Below are 19,124 nucleotides of genomic sequence, written 5' to 3' on the forward strand. Positions count from 1 at the left end.
GTCTTATTGCTCACACAACATCCACAGCATACAGTGTAACATTTTATTGACACGAAGTTGTCAAACAGACTAAAACCATGCCCAGGCCCAATTTAAACATAATAAGGACCGAAAGGGGGTGTGGGAAGGGGGGGGGTGTTATCTTCTCTACGGTTTTGTATATAACATGATGGTGAGGGAGTGTGACAAAAACTTCTGACAATACCTCAAAGACCAGAGGGGCAAATTCAATCAATTATGATATTACAGCCTAGAGCACAAGGCATATCCGGAAATTATGTGCCATTGGCTTTGTGTTCACCGAGATTTAAGATCATATAAACACACAGCATATTTCCACCGAAGACAGCAGCGTCAGTCAAATAATAAAGGAATTATGCACGGTCTTCAGCCAGATAGTATTATTAAACCATCCTATAAAACTGATCAGGGACAAATACATCCACAAATATATGGGAACACGCCCTTTAAAAAATTGACGATTTTAATAGTCTTCCTTCATCAGTATGTAGAGAGAGTAGCCAATATGATGTAAAAGCAATCCATTTTGTCAGTATAAAAATGTCCTTTTTACCAATACATTCACTAACTGACTTTGTCTCCCACCCTCACCCCCACAGGAAAAGCAGACACACATTACCTCATAATGATATAGCTATGTCTGTCGTTCATACGTAGCCAGCGGTTAAGTGCAATTATGTTTTCCAAAATCTGTCAGTGCTTGAGGTATTGTGTACGTATGAACGTTACATGATTAAACAACAACAGCAACAACAAAAACTGAACTAATTGTTTACTGTAAGCTTAACGCTTCACACTCTATAAAGACCAGTAGGCGTTGCGAGGGATGTTCAGTGTAATGGGGCTGGTTCTGTACCTCTCCAACATGGCTGCTCAGCGGCCCAGAATGGGCACACGCAGCCCCCGTTCGTTTATGTAGGTGACGTCACAGCCAACACAGCCAAGACCGATAGTTATCGGTCTTGGGTCACAGCTGTGAGCTCTCGCACTATTATTACTTTATAACCTCTTTGGAGCCTGCATAAAAATTCATGAAATACTGTCTGCCTTGCTGTAGAGCAAGCGGAGCTTAAGGTAAACAGTAGTCTGCAGTGTCACAGTACGGCGAGCATATTTTTTTTTAATGACCAGCAGGTATTTTTATTACCAATCCAAGGTAAGTATGTAACATGTAAAATGTTAGTTTTTTTGCTTTGGATTTCTCCTCCAAGATACGGCTTACATAAATAAAAACAACTGCCTTGTCCGATCTGTGGTTTCTAATACAACTTATTACTGTGTGACATATCTATTGCATAATAGTCTGTCAACATAATATCAAAGGCTGTCATTCAATGCATGTTATGATTTTTACCAAGGTCACTTCGTATTTCTAGAGAGCCCTCACTGAGAGACGCGTTGGCCGTGAAGAATTGAGGAGGACATTGATGAAGATGTTTACGATTATGTTGTGAAAATCTTACTCATTTCTTTGTGACCTAAAGTCAATAAGCAAAGAAGCCAAAGTGAATGTGAATTTTCAAATGTACACAGTAATGTTTTAAATGTGGGGTTGCCGTTGAGCAACAAGTTATATACACAAGATTTGTTGAACATTTTCGACAGTCTTGCGAATTTCTTTTTGGTTACATCAGCGTTTCACTGCCGTTTGCTTGATATGATAATAAATAATAAAATACATAGAATGTTGTGGTGACATCTCTAGTGGGAAATTAAAAATTGGCCAAGTATAAAGTCCATCTCTTTTTTCTCGAAGAGTACATAAATGCTTGATTTAAGACTTTTCGGCAGATTTCCTGATTACAGTACACGTATATCTCATTTCTATGGCACTGAATCAAACATCTTTTTTTAAAACTTGCTCCAGTTTGGCTTTACAGAATACAAACCAAGTTTGATTTTATCAAAAATGTATTTGTTGCCTTTTTAATGTAGTCTATAACGTATAACAGACTCCTTCTGTATGGAGTTATAGACTACCTTTATGACTCCCACTTAGCACAGCGTATGTAATGTACACCGTGGTTAAAAATCCACTTTACACGTGCAATGTATCAGTTAAAAGGTTTTGTCAAACAAGTGCTTTACATTGTATGCCAAAGCACATTATCATCAAAGGCAACGCCAAAATCTGGGGAAAATATATCTTACGTTAGAACAATTGGGATCCATTTGTCGGTGGTTGTTTTTTTGTAAATAAAAGTTTTGTTTTTCACTCTACAAACACATGCACCATTTGAAAATACATTTTGTCAGAGAGTTGTAGATAGTGAATATGAGGAGCGTACCAGACAAACACTTATTCGGTCGCTTTTAAGAAAACGGCTGTTTTGAGAAAATCAAAAGTAAAAGTTTTGCCCCTCATTCAGTTTCTTTAAAGGACAAGGAGAGTTTTCTCTGTAACCAAACATAACACCACTGAAACCAAACGTCTCCTATATGCTCACTTTCGGTGTAGGTCAAGATTTCTGGAAATCCGGAAATCTGTGTTAGCCCGCTTGTCCTTGAAAGCGACCATTTAATCAAGCTTCTCTTATTTTCATTGTCCAAAACTCACTGACAAACTAGTTGGCCGACCAGAGTGTGTAGTGTGGTACTGGGCGTAATGATATTGTGTGACTAATGACTACAATTCATCGCACCTACACCCTGAGACGTTATCGTTATCGTGTTTGCTTTGGCAGATATAGTTAGGCCTATCATAGTTCTTTATTTGTGTATGCCTATGTTGTTGGGGTGGGGGGGGGGGGGGGGTTACATCACTTTACAGTAGAAAAGTCCCAACAGCAATATCTGTCGATGAGTTTTACTTACAATTTGATCAGTATTTTTCACTGCTCAGGTCCAATCTACTGGCGAAAAAACAGTCACATATAACGCTTCACTTCTACTCCTGACACTGATCTCAAGAAAAAGGAAGACAAAGCAATTTGATGTTCATAATATGTGTTTTTTAAATATATATATAAAAAAAACCCCAGAAGATACAAAAGTCCTAAACCAATCTAAGGTAGACTTCTTTAGATCTACCAGTCGAAAAAGTAGAAACTATTACCACCTGAGTTATATTATTCTTGGTGTGTTTCTTATTATTTAGCCTAAGTGTCACAAGATTGGAGAGGTGGACATTCGTGGTATGAGCTTTAATCCTCAAAAATATATCATCCTGTGATACACCAAGCGCTTGTAGAAACACAGCTCCTAAAGCCCAAATATTTCCATTGTTTTCCTTTTAAGCAGCTGACTGCTCTAAATATAGAAAGAACATTGTCAGCCCTTTAAATAGATAACCCCCATTTTTCCAACCCATTCGCCACTTAACAAAAATAATTGACTGCGTTTTCCACCATTAAGGAGCAGATACCTACGCGTCTTTTTAGCTGGAACGTTTATTCCTGTTGTTTTAACCACCTGAATTCTTGTTCCATTCGCAAGGTTTGACAGAGTCTCCACTTCTATTTTGCAGCTCACCGTTTCAGGAGGATAAGACCAAATTCTCTGTTAGTGATGTCCAGTGTACTCGGAATCAGGAATGTGATCATAGCCTTGTCCTCTGCTCGATGTTCCAAGTTTCGACAGTCTGATAAGACAATGTTACGGAGACCGCACCTCATCAACAGAATCGCCAGTAGTAACGTCGTTTCTCCTATTCGGGGCGCTAGTACAACAGTGGGAGATCAGGAGTATAGGAATTCAAACCCTGGGCCCACTCTCTCTGATCCTAAACCTTTTTCGTCAATACCTTGTCCTAAAGGATGGCCGATTCTGGGAACTGCTCTCGAAATTGCAAATAATACTGGTGAGTAATTTGTCTCTGTAGTTGTTGGTTTTTTTTTCGGGGGGGGGAGGGGGGGGGGGGTTAACGGAGAAAAGTAGATGTTCATCTTGATCAGCCCTGATTTATGTTATGTCTGTTAAAGTAGTCCTACTAAAGGAATGCGTGAGTCAGTCATAAGGATAGGATACATCTCTCTCTCTCTCTTTCTCTCTCTCTCTCTCTCTCTCTCTCTCTCTCTCTCTCTCTCCCCCCCCCCCCTCTCTCTCTCTCTCTCTCTCTCGTGCGCGCACACTCGCTCTAGTTTACACACACACACACACACACACACACACACACACACACACACACACACACACACACACTCACGCACCACGCAAACACACACTGACATTCACACACACATACACATACACATACACATACACATATAGAGCGTGTGAGAAAGAGATAGAGAGAGAGGAAGAGAGACAGAGAGAGACACAGAGAGAGAGAGCGAGAGCGAGAGAGAGGGACACACAGAGAGAGAGACAGAGAGAGCTGGAGTCTTTGACATACATGTAAAATGTAAAAATAAAGAAGTGGTACTACTATTCAACTGTTCTCTATAGTATTCATAAAACAGTGTGTATTTTGGGTGTTTGTGTGTTTGCGCACGTTCAGAACTGAAGCATTTATTTATCGGGTGCCACCTATACAATGAGCAATTAAGTGTGCAGATTTTAGAGCTCTTCCCCGGTAGCAAACCCGCTCGTGCTTCCAAGCCCCTAGTTCAAGTCACAAGTCTAAAATCACTAGATCAAATCATCAAATCAAATCACCAGCATGATAAGTTGAGTCTAGCCTAGCCAAGCAATTTGCGAAGCCACTCGTGTGTCAGACCCCCTCATCCTCCCTCCCTGCTTGCAATCCGCGAAGCCACTTACGTCAGAAAAAGAGAGATCGGGTGAGAGAGAGACCCCGCTCACAATGTCACTGCGCAGCAGTACAGATGCATGAATTGTCCAACAATAGCACTGAATTGGCGTCGGTGGCCAAGTGGTTAGGCTCTCAGACTCGCAACCGTAAGGTCGTGGGTTCGAATCACGTCAGGGGCCTTTGGAGGGGCGCTTTACACGAACTCTCCTCACTTCACCCAGTTGGGCATGGGCAGCCATAGACAGCGAAAGATCTTGTCAGTTAGTTAGTGTAGGACCGCTTAGTTTAATCCGCTGCTTGCACTGTATGCTTCTCTGGAAGCTGAGAATGTTTCGGAGAGTTTTATAATCTGCTGGGGTAATAATACAGTCTGTACAAATGCTATTTATTATTATTAAGACACATAATACCCTGATACGTTTATTTATGAATTAGACTCAGTTCTCATCAGCCCAGTTTATTTGTGATAAGCAGGGTTGAAGCCGCCTCTTACATTATCTAAAGTGTGTCGATGGGGTTAAAAACACCTACACATTAGTTAACTGCCACTTTCTCTCTTTCAGGTAAAGTGCACCTCCTTCACTGCCAGAGAGTCAAGGATTATGGTCGAATTTGGCGGGAAAAAGCAGGAGCAATGGATTTCGTTATGGTGGCATCCGCTGAGGCTGTGGAGGATCTCATTCGGTACGAACAGGCTGATGACGTCATTATCTTTTTTCCTCCTTTTTTCGTTATAATTTTTTGCTCTTTCTTGATGCACTTTTCTTCCTTCGCCTCAATGTTTACTATTTTAGTCTTTCTTCTCTGCCGCGTTTCAACCACCATCACCACCATCATTATGATCGTCATCCATCTATCTGTCAGTCTAACTATCTCACTGTCTGTCTGTTTTATCAATATATCAAACAGTGTCTTCGAGATTTTGTCTGCCCGCCTGTTAGTCTGTTTGTCTGTTTCTTCGTTTTCCTGTCTCTTAAAAGCTATCTCTCTCTCTCTCTCTCTCTCTCTCTCTCTCTCTCTCTCTTTCTTTCTTACTGACTCTCTTTCTTTCTCTCAAACGAAATTACCTTAGATTTAAAGCAACTTTTTATTCCATTCTCAATAATTGGCCTCTAGTTCATTGGCCCAAACTGTTCGATTTGTTTGCTTGGCTTAAAGAGAAGACTTAGATTTTTCGATTATTATGATCGTGGAAGAGGTAGATATTCATGGTATGAGCTTTAATCCTCAAAATATCATCCTGTGATACACCAAGCGCTTAAAGAAACACAGCCCCAAAAACCCAAATATTTTCATTGTTAACCTTTTAAGCAGTTGACTGCTAAAAATGTAGAAAGAACGTTTTATCGCTTTGTTACCACGAGTGCCAGTACCAACAGACTCCAATTAATAAATAATAATAAGAGTTCATTTTTGTTTGACAATCATTCACTCTCTTTCAGAAATGAAGGTGATATCCCATATCGAAGATCACATCATCTGCTTGCAGAATACTATAGAGTAAAATCTCAACCAGAAGCCATCTTGGTGTCGTGAGTGACAATTTTGTTATTACACCCCAGTGAAAAGAGGAGGACAAAACCGACCTAAACGCTCTACCCAGTTTTTAATCTTTCGGCCACTAGTGGTCTAGTTTTTTTTCTCACTATTGTACTATGCAGATTGCTCGTCTACCTTTTTGCTTTATCGAGGTAGGGAAAACGAGAACAATTTTTAATTTTTTTTTTAGATTAAGAAAGAAGTAAATTAATGAGTACTTTATTTTCCTAAAGATATTAGTGATTCATTCTGCTTTGCCTTGCTAAGCAAGGGGTAGATAAAACTGCAATACATATGAAAATGCCTATCTGTCTTATTTCAAATTCGGATGTTTTAGTACTTTGCATCTGAGGGACGTCGCCTTTGTCAAAATCCCCTCTTAGTCTCATTTAGTCATGCAACAGATTTAAACTTTTAAAAATACGTACGTTTATTTACAAAAATTACTGTATGTTCGCAAGCTTGCTTGAAGTAAAAGGTCTCAAGTTGTCCCTGTATCTAAACTACCATAATCTGATTCTGTTCACCTTACTTCAAACTAGCAATGGTGAAAACTGGCGTCGTATGCGGAGTGTTCTCGAGAAGCCAATCCTCAAGCCCAGTTCGCTGAGTAACCACGTGACCTCAATGCGTGCCGTGTCTTCGGACTTTTTGAACAGACTGGACACGTTGCGAGATGACCGTGGTGACGTCAATAACATCGACTCCGAGTTGTTAAAGTGGTCACTGGAAGGTGAGGCTGCGAAACAGTGTTATTGTTGTTGTTGTTGTTGTTGTTATCGACCCAGCAACAGCTGGGCTCTCGCTGTTCTGTCCAATGCCATGTAGTGATACGTGCAGGTTTTCTGCAGTTGCTGTAATGTTCCATAGAGTTTGTTGTCAATGTTAGGTCTGAGAGGGAGAAGGGTAGCTCTGATGTCATTTAGGGCTTTGCAGTGGAACTGGTGACGATGCGAAGTCTCATAAAAATATGCGTAGTCACACAAGGGACACATTGGGGGAAGTTCTTGATTTATTCTGCTCAAGTGGAAGTTGAACTGTATAATCTGTTCGAAGGCGGAAGATCATGGCCAGCTTCTTTCTCTGTAGGTGGTTGATATTGTCATTCCGTTTTTGTTGGGGTCATATGTTTGAAAACTGCTCTGTCTGTCTTTCCCGGGGCCAATTTGTTCATCCAATCTTGTTTGTTATTGCTTTTAATGATCTGTTTTGACTGTTGTATGAAGATGGAATGTTGGGTTGTTCCTGTCTAGATCCCCGTTTGGCAAGCGTGTCTGCTCTGTCATGTCCAGGTATGTTTAAGTGTCCGGGGACCCACTGCATTATCAGGTTGATGCCGCAGAATGTTATCAGATGATGGGAGCCAAACAGTATATGAGTCAACTCTTGGTTTAGATTATGGTCATTTTTCATCGCTTGCAAGAGTGATAGTGAGCCAGTGAAAATCACAATACTCTGTGCTTTTCCAGGATGAGAGTCAAAACTGTGCGGAGATGGTACAGTGCTGTTTCAATTACCATCATTTCTGCATCATAGTTGCTGTAAATTGTCTCTACTGGCTGCAGAGATCTCACTGGAACTTCTATCTGGGCACTGTATTAATATTCCATATCCGGCTTTTGTTTTGCCTTTGAATGCTGAGCCGTCTGTATAGACGTGTATCCAGTCATCTGAATAGCTGTCGATTGTTTGCAAGCATCAGCGTCACTGGGTCTGAAGATTTTGTGCTATTGTCTCTGAGAGATGTTGTAAAGGCTGGCTTTTTAAAAGAAAGGTGGGGAGAGATGTTTTGGTAGACTCTTTTGGTTTCTTTTCTGTTTTGTGGTAGATGGTGACTCTCCATTAGTTCTGTGATATGGTGCATTACTGACTTGTGTTGAATTCGTTTCTTTGGTTTCCATGTGTCTATTAATTTCCTGTTTGGGTGGTTGGGGCACTTTCTTTTGTTTCTTTCATGTAGCTCCAAAAATGCTTTATCTCTGCGGATTCCCAGGGGTTCAACATTTGAAAGGGTTTCAAATGCAGCGGTAGGTGTGGATCTCCTGCCACCATATATGGAGCGGGGTTAATTATTTTGGACCTTGTCAAGGGTTTTGCAAGCAGTTGTACTGCACATAGTGAGTAAGCTATTGCTGTATTCCAGGGACGATCGGACATAACCAAGGTATACAGCTCTCAGAGTTTGTTTGTCTGATCCCCATGAACTGCTTACGAGTTTCTTTAAAAGCTGGAGTCTTTTGTTCTCCTCTTGGCTTTTCATGGTTAGACTGGTCACGTTTGACTCCTAGCTATGTTGGTTGATCTTCTTTGGGGAGATTTTCATTTCCTATCTTCAGTTGGAGATTTTATTTGGCTGTTTTATGGCTCTTTGTAAAGACGGTGTATACCGTTTTTGTGCCGTTTATTTTAAGTTTCTATTTCTGACAGTAATTGTGGAGCCTCTTGAGATCTTCATTTAATAATCCCTGCTCCTACTACCGTGCTGTGATGTGTCTACCAGAGAGCAAGATCATCAGTGTAAAGTGTTTTCAAATTTCAGCACGTTCGTTACATCATTTTAGAAGAAAAGGAACAAAGTGCAACCCAGACAGGAACCTTGGGGTGAAACAGTGTTGTTACTGAAGACAGAGAAAAATTATGGTGTGTCAGGGGATTCCTCGTGACACTGTTTCTAAGAATAGAACTACGACTACTGTGAACAAGAAAAACTTAATACAGATAGACACTCGTAATGTATTTCAACATAACTGTCCCAACTTAAGAATTGGCTGTATTAACACCCAGTCGTGCTGCAACAAAACAAACATTGTAAGAGACGTAAATGAAGAAATGAACATCGACTTGTTGTGCATCACAGAAACTTGGCTTCGAACAGAAGGCGATGAATCTATCATAGCCGACCTTCTACCACCCGGCTTTGAACTTAAATCTTTTTCACGCGGATCACGTGGTGGCGGAATTGCTTTTATTCATCGGCGAGGTTTACCAGTAAAGTTCATCTGCGGTGGTCCATCGTATCGCACATTTGAATCAGCCACTGCTTTCATCAGATCAGAGCAACTTACCTTCCGTGTGACATGTATCTATCGACCGCCACCTAACAAGAAAAATAAATTTACAAGTAAAGAATTCTTCATAGAATTCCAAGATCTACTCTTTCAACTAGAGCAAGCTGCCTCCCCCTTTTACATCATAGGGGATTTCAACTTTCACTTTGATGTTCCATCTGTACCAGACACCAAACGCCTTGTTTCAATTCTTGATGATCATAATCTACAGCAGCTAATCAAAGAGCCGACACATCGTAGTGGTCACATTTTGGACCTGCTAATTACCAACACTGCTGACCAACATGTTCTTAAACATCAGGTTTTAGATAAGGCTATCTCTGACCATTCTCTTCTGATAGCTAACATTAACATCTCCAAACCAAAACACGTAAGAAGAAGCATACTTTCAAGGAACACGAGAACAATAGACACACAGGCACTTCGGGACGACGTGAGCAAAACACTGACAAGTCTATCCTCCCTAGATGCAGACACATTTCATGACACTCTCAAAGCGGCCATCGACCAACATGCGCCAATGGTAAAAAGAAACATTTCATCGAGACCCTTTTCTCCTTGGTTTTCACTTGAAATCAAAGAGGCCAAGAAACATCGACGTCAGGCAGAACGCAGGTGGAGGAAATCAAAACTTCAAGTTCACAGAGACATCTTTATTAACCACCGAGACAAAGTCAACTCAATCATCGAAAATAACAAGAAAAAATACTATCTACATGAATTACAAGATGTTAAATCACCCAAACAACTCGTTCAGACTACCAATGCTATTCTGGGAAAAGAAACAATATCTCCTCTCCCCTCTGCAACATCAGATGACGAACTTTGTAGTTTATTTGTGACTTTTTTCAATGACAAAATTAATACCATACGCTCTTCTCTCGACCTAGAGCCAAATGGAAATTTGGAATTTTCAGAATTTACTGGACAAATATTAGATTCTTTTAGTCCAGTTACAAATAGTGATATTTTAAATTGTATTAATGGGTCAACCATAAAAACATGCGACCTTGACCCAATGCCTGCTCATGTATTCAAAACCTGTATTGATATTGTCCTACCTCACATTACTCAGATAGTGAATATGTCACTTGCCACTGGCACAGTACCTAATACTTTCAAACAAGCTATTGTAAAACCTTTATTGAAAAAAACCCGGGCTTGATAAAAATGAATTTAAAAACTATCGACCAGTTTCGAATTTGCAATTTGTCTCAAAAATTCTAGAGAAGATTGTTTTAAGTCAAGTTTTGTCTCACATGAGAAAAAATGGTCTTGAGGAAATTTACCAATCTGCCTATAAAACTCATCATAGTACCGAAACTGCGCTTTTAAAAGTAACGTCTGATTTATTGGATTCCATTGATAGCAAAAACATCTGTCTTTTAACTCTTTTGGATCTGTCCGCAGCTTTTGACACAATTGACCATGCTATTCTACTCACAAGACTTGAGCGCTCATTTGGCTTATCGGGTACTGTGCTTTCATGGTTTAAGTCATATTTACTAGAAAGAGTTCAGTCAGTGCAAATTAAAAATAGCTTTTCAAAGCAGGTCAGGCTCGATTATGGAGTTCCACAGGGGTCCGTTCTTGGACCAGTGCTCTTTACACTATATACACAGCCCTTAGCAAGCATTTTACAAAATCATGGATTGAATTATCATTTTTATGCCGATGATTCCCAAATGTATGTTAATGGCACCATTCAAGATCTACCAAACATGATTTCCATCACTAAACAATGTTTTTATGAAATCAAAAAGTGGATGACAGTAAACAAATTGAAACTAAACGAAGAAAAGACAGACATCATTCTTATAAAAAATCCACGATTAAATAAAGATCTGGAAAGTGTCAACTTTGATTTATATGGGCATATGACATCTAGTAAAGAAGTTGTCAGGAATCTCGGTGTATATATTGACCACCACTTATCAATGGGCTCGTTTGTAGGATCTCTGTCCAAATCCCTTTATTTTCAGCTGAGAAGGATATGCCTAGTTCGAAAGTACTTAAGCGAAGAGACCACAAAAACACTGGTAACATCTCTTATCCTATCTAGATTAGACTATTGTAACTCACTCCTGGCAGGTCTGAACAACAAATATTTGAATCGTTTACAAGTAATTCAAAACAATGCCGCTAGACTGATAACAAGATCTAAAAAACGAGACCATGTCACTCCATTATTAAAAGAACTGCATTGGCTCCCTGTAAAAGAACGAATAATATTTAAAATCTGCGTCATGTGTTTCAAATGTGTAAATAAAACTGCTCCTTTTTATCTACAAGAACTTATCAGTATATATAAACCAGGGAGAAACCTAAGATCATCGAACGATAACACCCTACTTGTGACACCTGTAAAATCATACAAATCATATGGAGAGAGATCTTTCTCATATCTTGGTCCATTTATGTGGAACAGATTACCCATGAAACTAAGACAAATAAGAACACTTGATAGCTTCAAAAGACATCTTAAACATTTTCTGTTCCTACAGGCCTATCCTTCATAAGCTTTTAACGTTATCTTTCATTACATTTGTTCTTTTCCTATGTCTGGATGAAAATAGTCTGTGTGTGTGTGTGTGTGTGTGTGTGTGTGTGTGTGTGTGTGTGTGTGTGTATGTGTGTGTGTGTGTGTGTGCATTAATGTATATTGCTTGAGAAGAAAGGAAGTAGTAAGAAAGGTTTTTGAAAAATGGGTATTCCAATGTAAAGCGCATTGAGCTACTTTTTTTGGAAATGCGCTCTATAAATGTTATATATTATTATTATTATTATTATTATATGATACCATAACTTTACGCTGCGGTAACAAAATGCACTGAAATAACTAGCTAGTATAAAAGAAATGGGATCTTTTAAGATTATTCTTGGCCGCAGATCAGATTTCCTCTAATTGAGAAATAATCATGAAATGATCTACTTTTGAATCCCCTTATACTCTGGTGTCCAAAAATTTACATTTTCTTATATTATGTTGTCGTTTATAATAATGTTAAAAAATGTGGAATTATGTTCGAAATAGTGTAGTGCTGATACCATGGAAAATCTCAAAAGCCTTACACATGATCGTTTTCAGTGCTGTTCCATCCAAGCTTATTTTTTAAAAAATGAACTCTTTACCCAGAGTTGCACAGTATCCTTTATACTTATATAGGGGGCTCTCGTGGCCTAGAGGTTAAGGTGTTGGCCTCTCATTCAAAGGTCCCGGGTTCGATTCCGGGTAGCGACCAAAAAATTTTCTTCTCTAAAATTGTCTCCTTTCACATCCTTTCCTGATCTCTAACAATGTTCTGTTGTCTGCTTTCATTTCCACTTTCTGCCCCCACCCCTCACCTCCTTTGCCCCTCCTCTGGGCTCCTGACTCTTTCTGCAGCCTTTCTATTGCTACTCCTTGGCTCCTCCTAACTGCTGTCTTTCTGCCACACCCCTGGTCTTCTGGTAGGAAAGATCTACACCTAGCCTTCTCGGACAAGGGCGAAAAATCTCGGAGGGCCCGTGTGCAAGTTGCGCACGTTAAAGATCCCTTGGTGGTCTAAAATCGACAAGAGTAGGCTTCGGCCGCCACCCGAGCAAAATTCCAAATTTCCTACCAACTGAAAATATTAGGTGTGTCCCGCGCGCTCATATGACCTATGCAGTTGCGAGCGCCGTAAAACCCTATACTAAACAAACAAACAATACTTATATGGGTGGCGTTTGGTCATTTCAGTGCAAGGATCTATAAAGCAAAAGTATAGTCTTTTCAGAACGAATAAATTACTACTTGTAGTATTATCAATCTACCTAGAGTAAGCCGTACTGGATAGAGCGAAAAATTCATTGTATCTAAATGTTAGTGTGTGATTATGTACAGTGAGGAAGATGAATACTCTTGGAAGACAGACAGATAGATAGACAGACAGACAGACAGACAGACAAACAGACAGACAGACAGATAGACAGACAGACAGACTGGCAGATTTGGACTGATAAATGGATGAACAGAGAAAGGAAGTATATATAGTGAGTTTGTCAGGTATTAAATTTTAATGTCCTCTTTCTGCAGCTGCTGGTGTCGTTCTCTACAGTAGAAGACTGGGCTGTCTGTCTCGTGATCCCCCGCCAGGCATCGAGGAGTTTATAGAATCTGTGGGTCAAGTAAATACACTACTAAGTACTTCTCGAACGTACCCTTTGTTCATCCTTAAGACACTGAAGAGGAAACTATGGAACCAGTTCAATAAAGCGTGTGATAAGTCCTTTGCTTTTGGTGAGTTGTGTTTGGGTGTTGTGTACGCTCTTTTCTAACCATTGAGGGAACATATATATATATATAATATGCATATGTTTTTTTTTCTCCCTGCATTCTTTAACAGTTTTGTTCCTTTGATTAGTTTTAGTATTGACGCAGTTTTTAAAATTCCTTTTGTTGGAATGGAAAATAATAATTCCATAAGGAAAGTTCAGACTACATACCATAATTATCTAACGCAAAAAAGAGTCTTCAGAACATCACAATATTGTCATATGCTTTACGAGTACTTCATGTGCTGTTTAATCCAAAGTTTACGTATTTTGCAAGTTGAGTTGATTCACAAGTTCGCTAAAATATATACTTACCGGCAAAAGTAATGCGAATTCACATGACACAAGAAGAGGAGGGTAAATTGAAGCAATATTTTTATTTAGGGAAACAGGTTTGAGGTATCTCAAATTGCACAAAACAATGCTTGAGTGTTGGGGATTAGCTTGGGGACAGATTTTGTTATTCGGCATCAATGACCTTTGACCTTGGAGCTTAAGTTCAGGTCTGTACCTGGTATGGTCTTCATTAGCGTTGATGACAGCAATGCATCGGTGGTGCATTGAGTGGACCAAGCGATTGATTTGGCAGTTGGGGACCTGCACTCATTCCTGAAGAATAGCAGCACCCAGTTGTGTAGCTGTCCGGGGTCTGGGCTAGAGTTGGTTGAGGCGCCTCTGAAGGATGTCCCAAGGGTGTTCTATTGGGTTCACATCTGGTGATCGGGGTGTGTGAGGCATGGCAGCTATGTTGTTCTGCACCAGGAACAACCTGGGTAGTACGTCCTGCTTTATGAGGCCGGGTGTTATCCTGCTGAAAGAGGCTATTCCAATGTCTCTGGAATAAATGGAGTTGCACGGGGCTGCAGGACTTGGTTGATGTAGTGCTGTGCCGTCCCTCCGTTGTCACGTCCAGGTCCTAAATTTTGGAAGATTATGGGGCCCAGTCTTTGATTGGTACTGATTGCGTCCCATATCATCACGCTTTGACCTCCCCACGGATCTCTCTCCCAGATGTTCTCGTCAGAGTAGCGTTGTCCGGGTCGGCACTAAATTCGGATCCGTCTATTGTCAGGATCAATGCTGAAGCGACTCTCGTCGCTGAAGATCACACACTGCCTCTGTCGATGACGCCAGTTAACGTGATTCTGAGCCAAATGGAGACGAGCTCGTCGATGATGGACGTTCAGGGATGCTCTCTGCTCCGTACGCCGAGAACGCAGCTCCCTGGCCACAAGTCGGCGGTGTATAGTGCCGTCACTCACGGATCTACCGTGCGTTCCTATGGTGTTCTGGGCTGTCTCGGAGGCAGACAACGTGGATCTCGGAGAAGTTGACGCCCGACGAAGCGGTCTTGGGCAGCTGTTGTCAGTAGAGGTCTGCCGCTTCTTTGGAGATCTCTCGTGGAGTTGGTTGCCTGGAACCTGTTTTGCAGACTGTAGATAGTGCTGGCATGCACTCCCAGGACAGTTGCTAACTGCTGAGGGCTCTCAACGGCTTGCAGATGTCCAATAGCTCTTTCTCGATTTTCCGCAAACAATCTTGGCATCTTGATAGTCGGACTATGCAACACTCAATCAAACATTTTTGGGCAGAGCATTTATGGGCCAGACCAACTTAACATGTGAGCAAACATTCACGATTCAATTCACGTTTTAACTGCGTACCATTGAGAGGGTTGCTTTGTTGTATTGTTTGATATATAAGCGGCCATTGAGCGTGTTGTGTTTCTTAAATCGAGCCAATCCAATAACAAGAACCCGTTGTGAATAGAGACAAATGAAAACAACGTACGAAAATACTCAGTTTTGTTTTCTACGCATTGTGTTACTTTTTTGCGTTATTTATACCGGTCAGTATAAATGTAATACTTATTTGTTGGAAGATAGGCTAAAGAAAATTATGTTGTTGACGGTGATGCATTTTTTTTTTGCGGTTGCCATCTCAGAGTTTGCTTCAGTTGTATTTGCGCTGTGTCTGCTAAGACAACTCATATTTCATTTCCATTATTTTCCCTACGTCTCCGCAGTTCAATTGTTATATGTAGTAATGAATGTATGAGCGAGGGATTGAGAATAATGATAAATTGACATGATACAAGGGAAATATTGATAACATTATATTTCGTGTGACAGAAGCCAGTGAAAGCACACAGTCTTTTTTTTACAATGCAGGATCAACAGAGTTGATCATATTATTATCTTGTCTTTACTAAGTAGGCTCACGGCTGCGGAAGTGAGCCTCGAAAAGCAGAATAACCGGATTGGACCTTGAATAGTTTGTTCCTGGTCAATATTGCGAGGATGTGTCCCTTACCGGGTTTTTGGGGTGATTTGGCGGTCGCTCTGGTTTGGTTTGCCCCTTCGTCCCCATCAAACGTATTATTGTCCTTATATTATTATCTCTTCCTTCTATTTTGTATACGATACTATCAAGTACACCTCTGATCTTCGGTACTTTTAGAACCTCTTTGTATTGTAAGTGCCGTAAAATTCTTGCTAAAACTAAAACTAAAATAGTTTACCTGGTCTTTTCGACATAGCCTGGCAGTCGCAGTTTGAAGGTTTGATAGTCAGACTAATATCAAGTAACGACCAGTTCTCGCTATCTGGTCTCAAATGTACATACTGCTATGAAATAGTAATTTGTTATCTTTATATAGAAGCCTGTCCTGTATGTTTAGCGACGGATTCAAAGTAGAATTTTTATTTTTAATGGGAACTTGATATGTTTTGCCAGTGACCTCTCGCTAGGTGTCTGTTAAATCCTTCTCGAGTCGGTACATCACCGTTGTAGAATGTTGTAGTTGTTTTCTTGACATCAGCTTACATCGTGTGTTGAAGGGATAGTGGAAGGTACACAAAGGTGTCTATTTTCCCAAGGATATAACGTCGGGTCCACTACAGGATTCGTACCCACGGTTGCGCGTCTGAGAGCCTAACCACTAGACCACCGACACCTCAATATCGTCATAATATTGTCAGTCCAGCAACCCTTTAACTTAAATAGCTTTCATTTTCATAGGTTCCATGGAGCGCAAGGCTTTGTACAACTGATATCTCTCATTTTTCCTGATTGCTGGTATGTTTGTCTTTTCTTTATTATAAGGGATATAGGCTTATCAGTGTAGACAACCCTGGTTTGTTTACGGATAGATGTGTGAGGTTTACATCTTTACACTTTAATTTGATATTCTTTCTCCCCAAAAAGGATATTTAAATTTGAAAACGATTCTCCTTTCAGTCCAAAGAGAAATCAACAAAAGTCTTGAGGAACCCGAGGCACAGTCCCTGGTCTCCCACGTCATGGCAGGTGGAACTCTGACGTCAGCAGAGATGTACTCAAACGTTTCAGAGATAACACTGGCGTCTGGAGACACAGTAGGTGACGTCATAGCAGTTTAAGCACACTTCCTGGTATATCACAAGGATATACTGCAACCCTGGTATTTTTTGCGGGGCTCTTTGAATGGGTATGCTTTTAAATCATTTGGTATTATAGTGCGACGGGGTTTAATGTCCCGATAACTCTTGTTCAAATCACCTCATAAACAATTGATTGACGATGAAGATGAGGATGTTGATGATGATAATGATGGTGGAGGGTGTGTATCATACTCATGTTCTTGATTCCATTATGTCTCTTATTAGATAAATGATTATTATCGCTCTCCTATCATTTCGTTCGTCCTTAAAAGAGAAAAAAGAGTTAAAACTTGAATCCCCTCCTTTCAAAAAACCTAACTACTACTACTACTACTACTACTACTACTACTACTACTACTACTACTACTACTATATGTACTAATAAATAGCGTTTATGCTGCGAGTTTCCATTTTCTCAAAAAATGCTCAATGCGCATTACATAAAAAAGACTTCACATCTTAAAAATGAATCGACATTGTAGGCAAAACACAGTATTGTATATATAAATATATAGATATACATCATATAACATTCTATGAGAAAAAACAGTCTCGCAGTGAGCTTGGCAATGCGTTCACTAAAAATAAACAACAAGGCAATGAAAATTCAGGTACGGTCACAGTAAAATTGAAAGTTGAATAACCACAAATATTCATTAAAACATTAGTTCTCTATAAATAGAAAGGCATTTCCGCTCTCTCTCTCTCTCTCTCTCTCAATCTCTCTCTCTCAATCTCTCTCTCTCTCTCTCTCTCTCTCTCTCTCTCTCTCTCTCTCTCTCTTTCTTTCAGTCTCACACGCTATTTCTTCAGTCTCACAGTCTGGCATATACATGCATAGAGCTCATCATTATGACAGGTATGCATTTGTAAATAAGAAAACCTTCAGCTGTTTTTTGAAATTGTAAATTGTTGGGGCACATCTTATTTTATTTGGGAATTTGTTCCATACCGTGGGACCATAGAACAAAAAGGAACGTTCGACGTATGTTTTGTCATTTTGATTTGGAGTTTTAAGAATTGGATTGTCAGAGGCTGATCAAAGGGCTCTTGGTGGATAAAATAATTCCTACATTTAAAAACATAAAACGTCAGTTTTGCATTTGATCCATTCTTTTAATAGCAGCCGCTGTAGTTCTTTCAGAATTGGTGTTATGTGCGCTAATTTCTTTTGTTTCATTACCAATTTTGCTGCTTGATTTTGGAGTACTTGTAACTTTGACAGGTTTTTTGGCCGTCAAACGGGATAAAATAGCATTACAGTAATCTAGTTTCGATAAAAATCAGTGTTGTTACTAATGTTTTGGCTGCTGCTTTAGTTAAATAATTTCTTACACCGTCAATTTTCTTAAGCTGAAAACAGATGTTTTTGCTGAGCTGACTAATTTGGGAGGACTATGATTTATGTAACTAAAAGCACGTTGTGTCTATGTCTTAATAGACTTCCACCTGGGCCCACTTCATACTGTGGGAGCTCTGCCATCGTCCGTCACTCCAGGAAAAAGTGTACCAAGAGATCATGTCTGTTGTCGGAGAAAACGAAGAAATCTCTTACTCCACTCTGAGTAAGCTGAAGTACACCACGGGGTTTGTGAAAGAGATTCTTAGGTAAGTCACGCAGTCTGTTGTTAATTTTTTATCATTGTAAATATGATACGCTCCTATCATATTTAGATCATTTCGAAGGCCAGCTGCTTTGAACACATCTGTCGGGTCGAACAGGCTAGGATGGATTACAGTGTCCTTTCTGACAGGCAGGGCTATTCATTAATACTACTTTAGTATAGCTTTATTCATAGATTTACGGCACTTGCAAAACAATGGGGTCTCATAAGTGCCGAAGATTAGAGGTATAAAAAGAGAAACAAACACAAAAAGAATAAGGAGAAATCAGGACAATACATTTTTGATAGGAAATAAGGAGCAAATCAAACAAGAGCACCTGCCAACAACGCACATTAATATAATAGCTTTTCATGCCAGGAAATCTAACTAACGACCTCCATTTACCCTCTGAGCTGATTCACAGTATCATTTGATATTGCTTGAAATAAGCGCAGAGCTTGAGCCTGATAGCACAGACGC

General features: G+C 40.0%; 1 protein-coding gene across 1 annotated transcript in view; it reads left to right on the plus strand.

Moving 5' to 3' along the window:
• The first annotated feature begins 1,060 nt into the window (after positions 1 to 1,060).
• Positions 1,061 to 19,124, plus strand: part of LOC101853324 (cytochrome P450 27C1) — a 30,478-nt gene continuing 12,414 nt past the window's right edge. The window contains exons 1-8 of the mRNA XM_005099768.3: positions 1,061 to 1,177; positions 3,488 to 3,820; positions 5,278 to 5,398; positions 6,157 to 6,246; positions 6,796 to 6,986; positions 13,379 to 13,582; positions 16,858 to 16,994; positions 18,481 to 18,647. Of these exons, the coding sequence (XP_005099825.1) occupies positions 3,529 to 3,820; positions 5,278 to 5,398; positions 6,157 to 6,246; positions 6,796 to 6,986; positions 13,379 to 13,582; positions 16,858 to 16,994; positions 18,481 to 18,647 (1,202 nt within the window). The 5' untranslated portion in view covers positions 1,061 to 1,177; positions 3,488 to 3,528. The remainder of the gene's footprint in view (positions 1,178 to 3,487; positions 3,821 to 5,277; positions 5,399 to 6,156; positions 6,247 to 6,795; positions 6,987 to 13,378; positions 13,583 to 16,857; positions 16,995 to 18,480; positions 18,648 to 19,124) is intronic.

This window comes from Aplysia californica, unplaced genomic scaffold (genome assembly GCF_000002075.1).
Source record: "Aplysia californica isolate F4 #8 unplaced genomic scaffold, AplCal3.0 scaffold00225, whole genome shotgun sequence".
Classification (NCBI taxonomy): Eukaryota; Metazoa; Mollusca; class Gastropoda; order Aplysiida; family Aplysiidae; genus Aplysia; species Aplysia californica.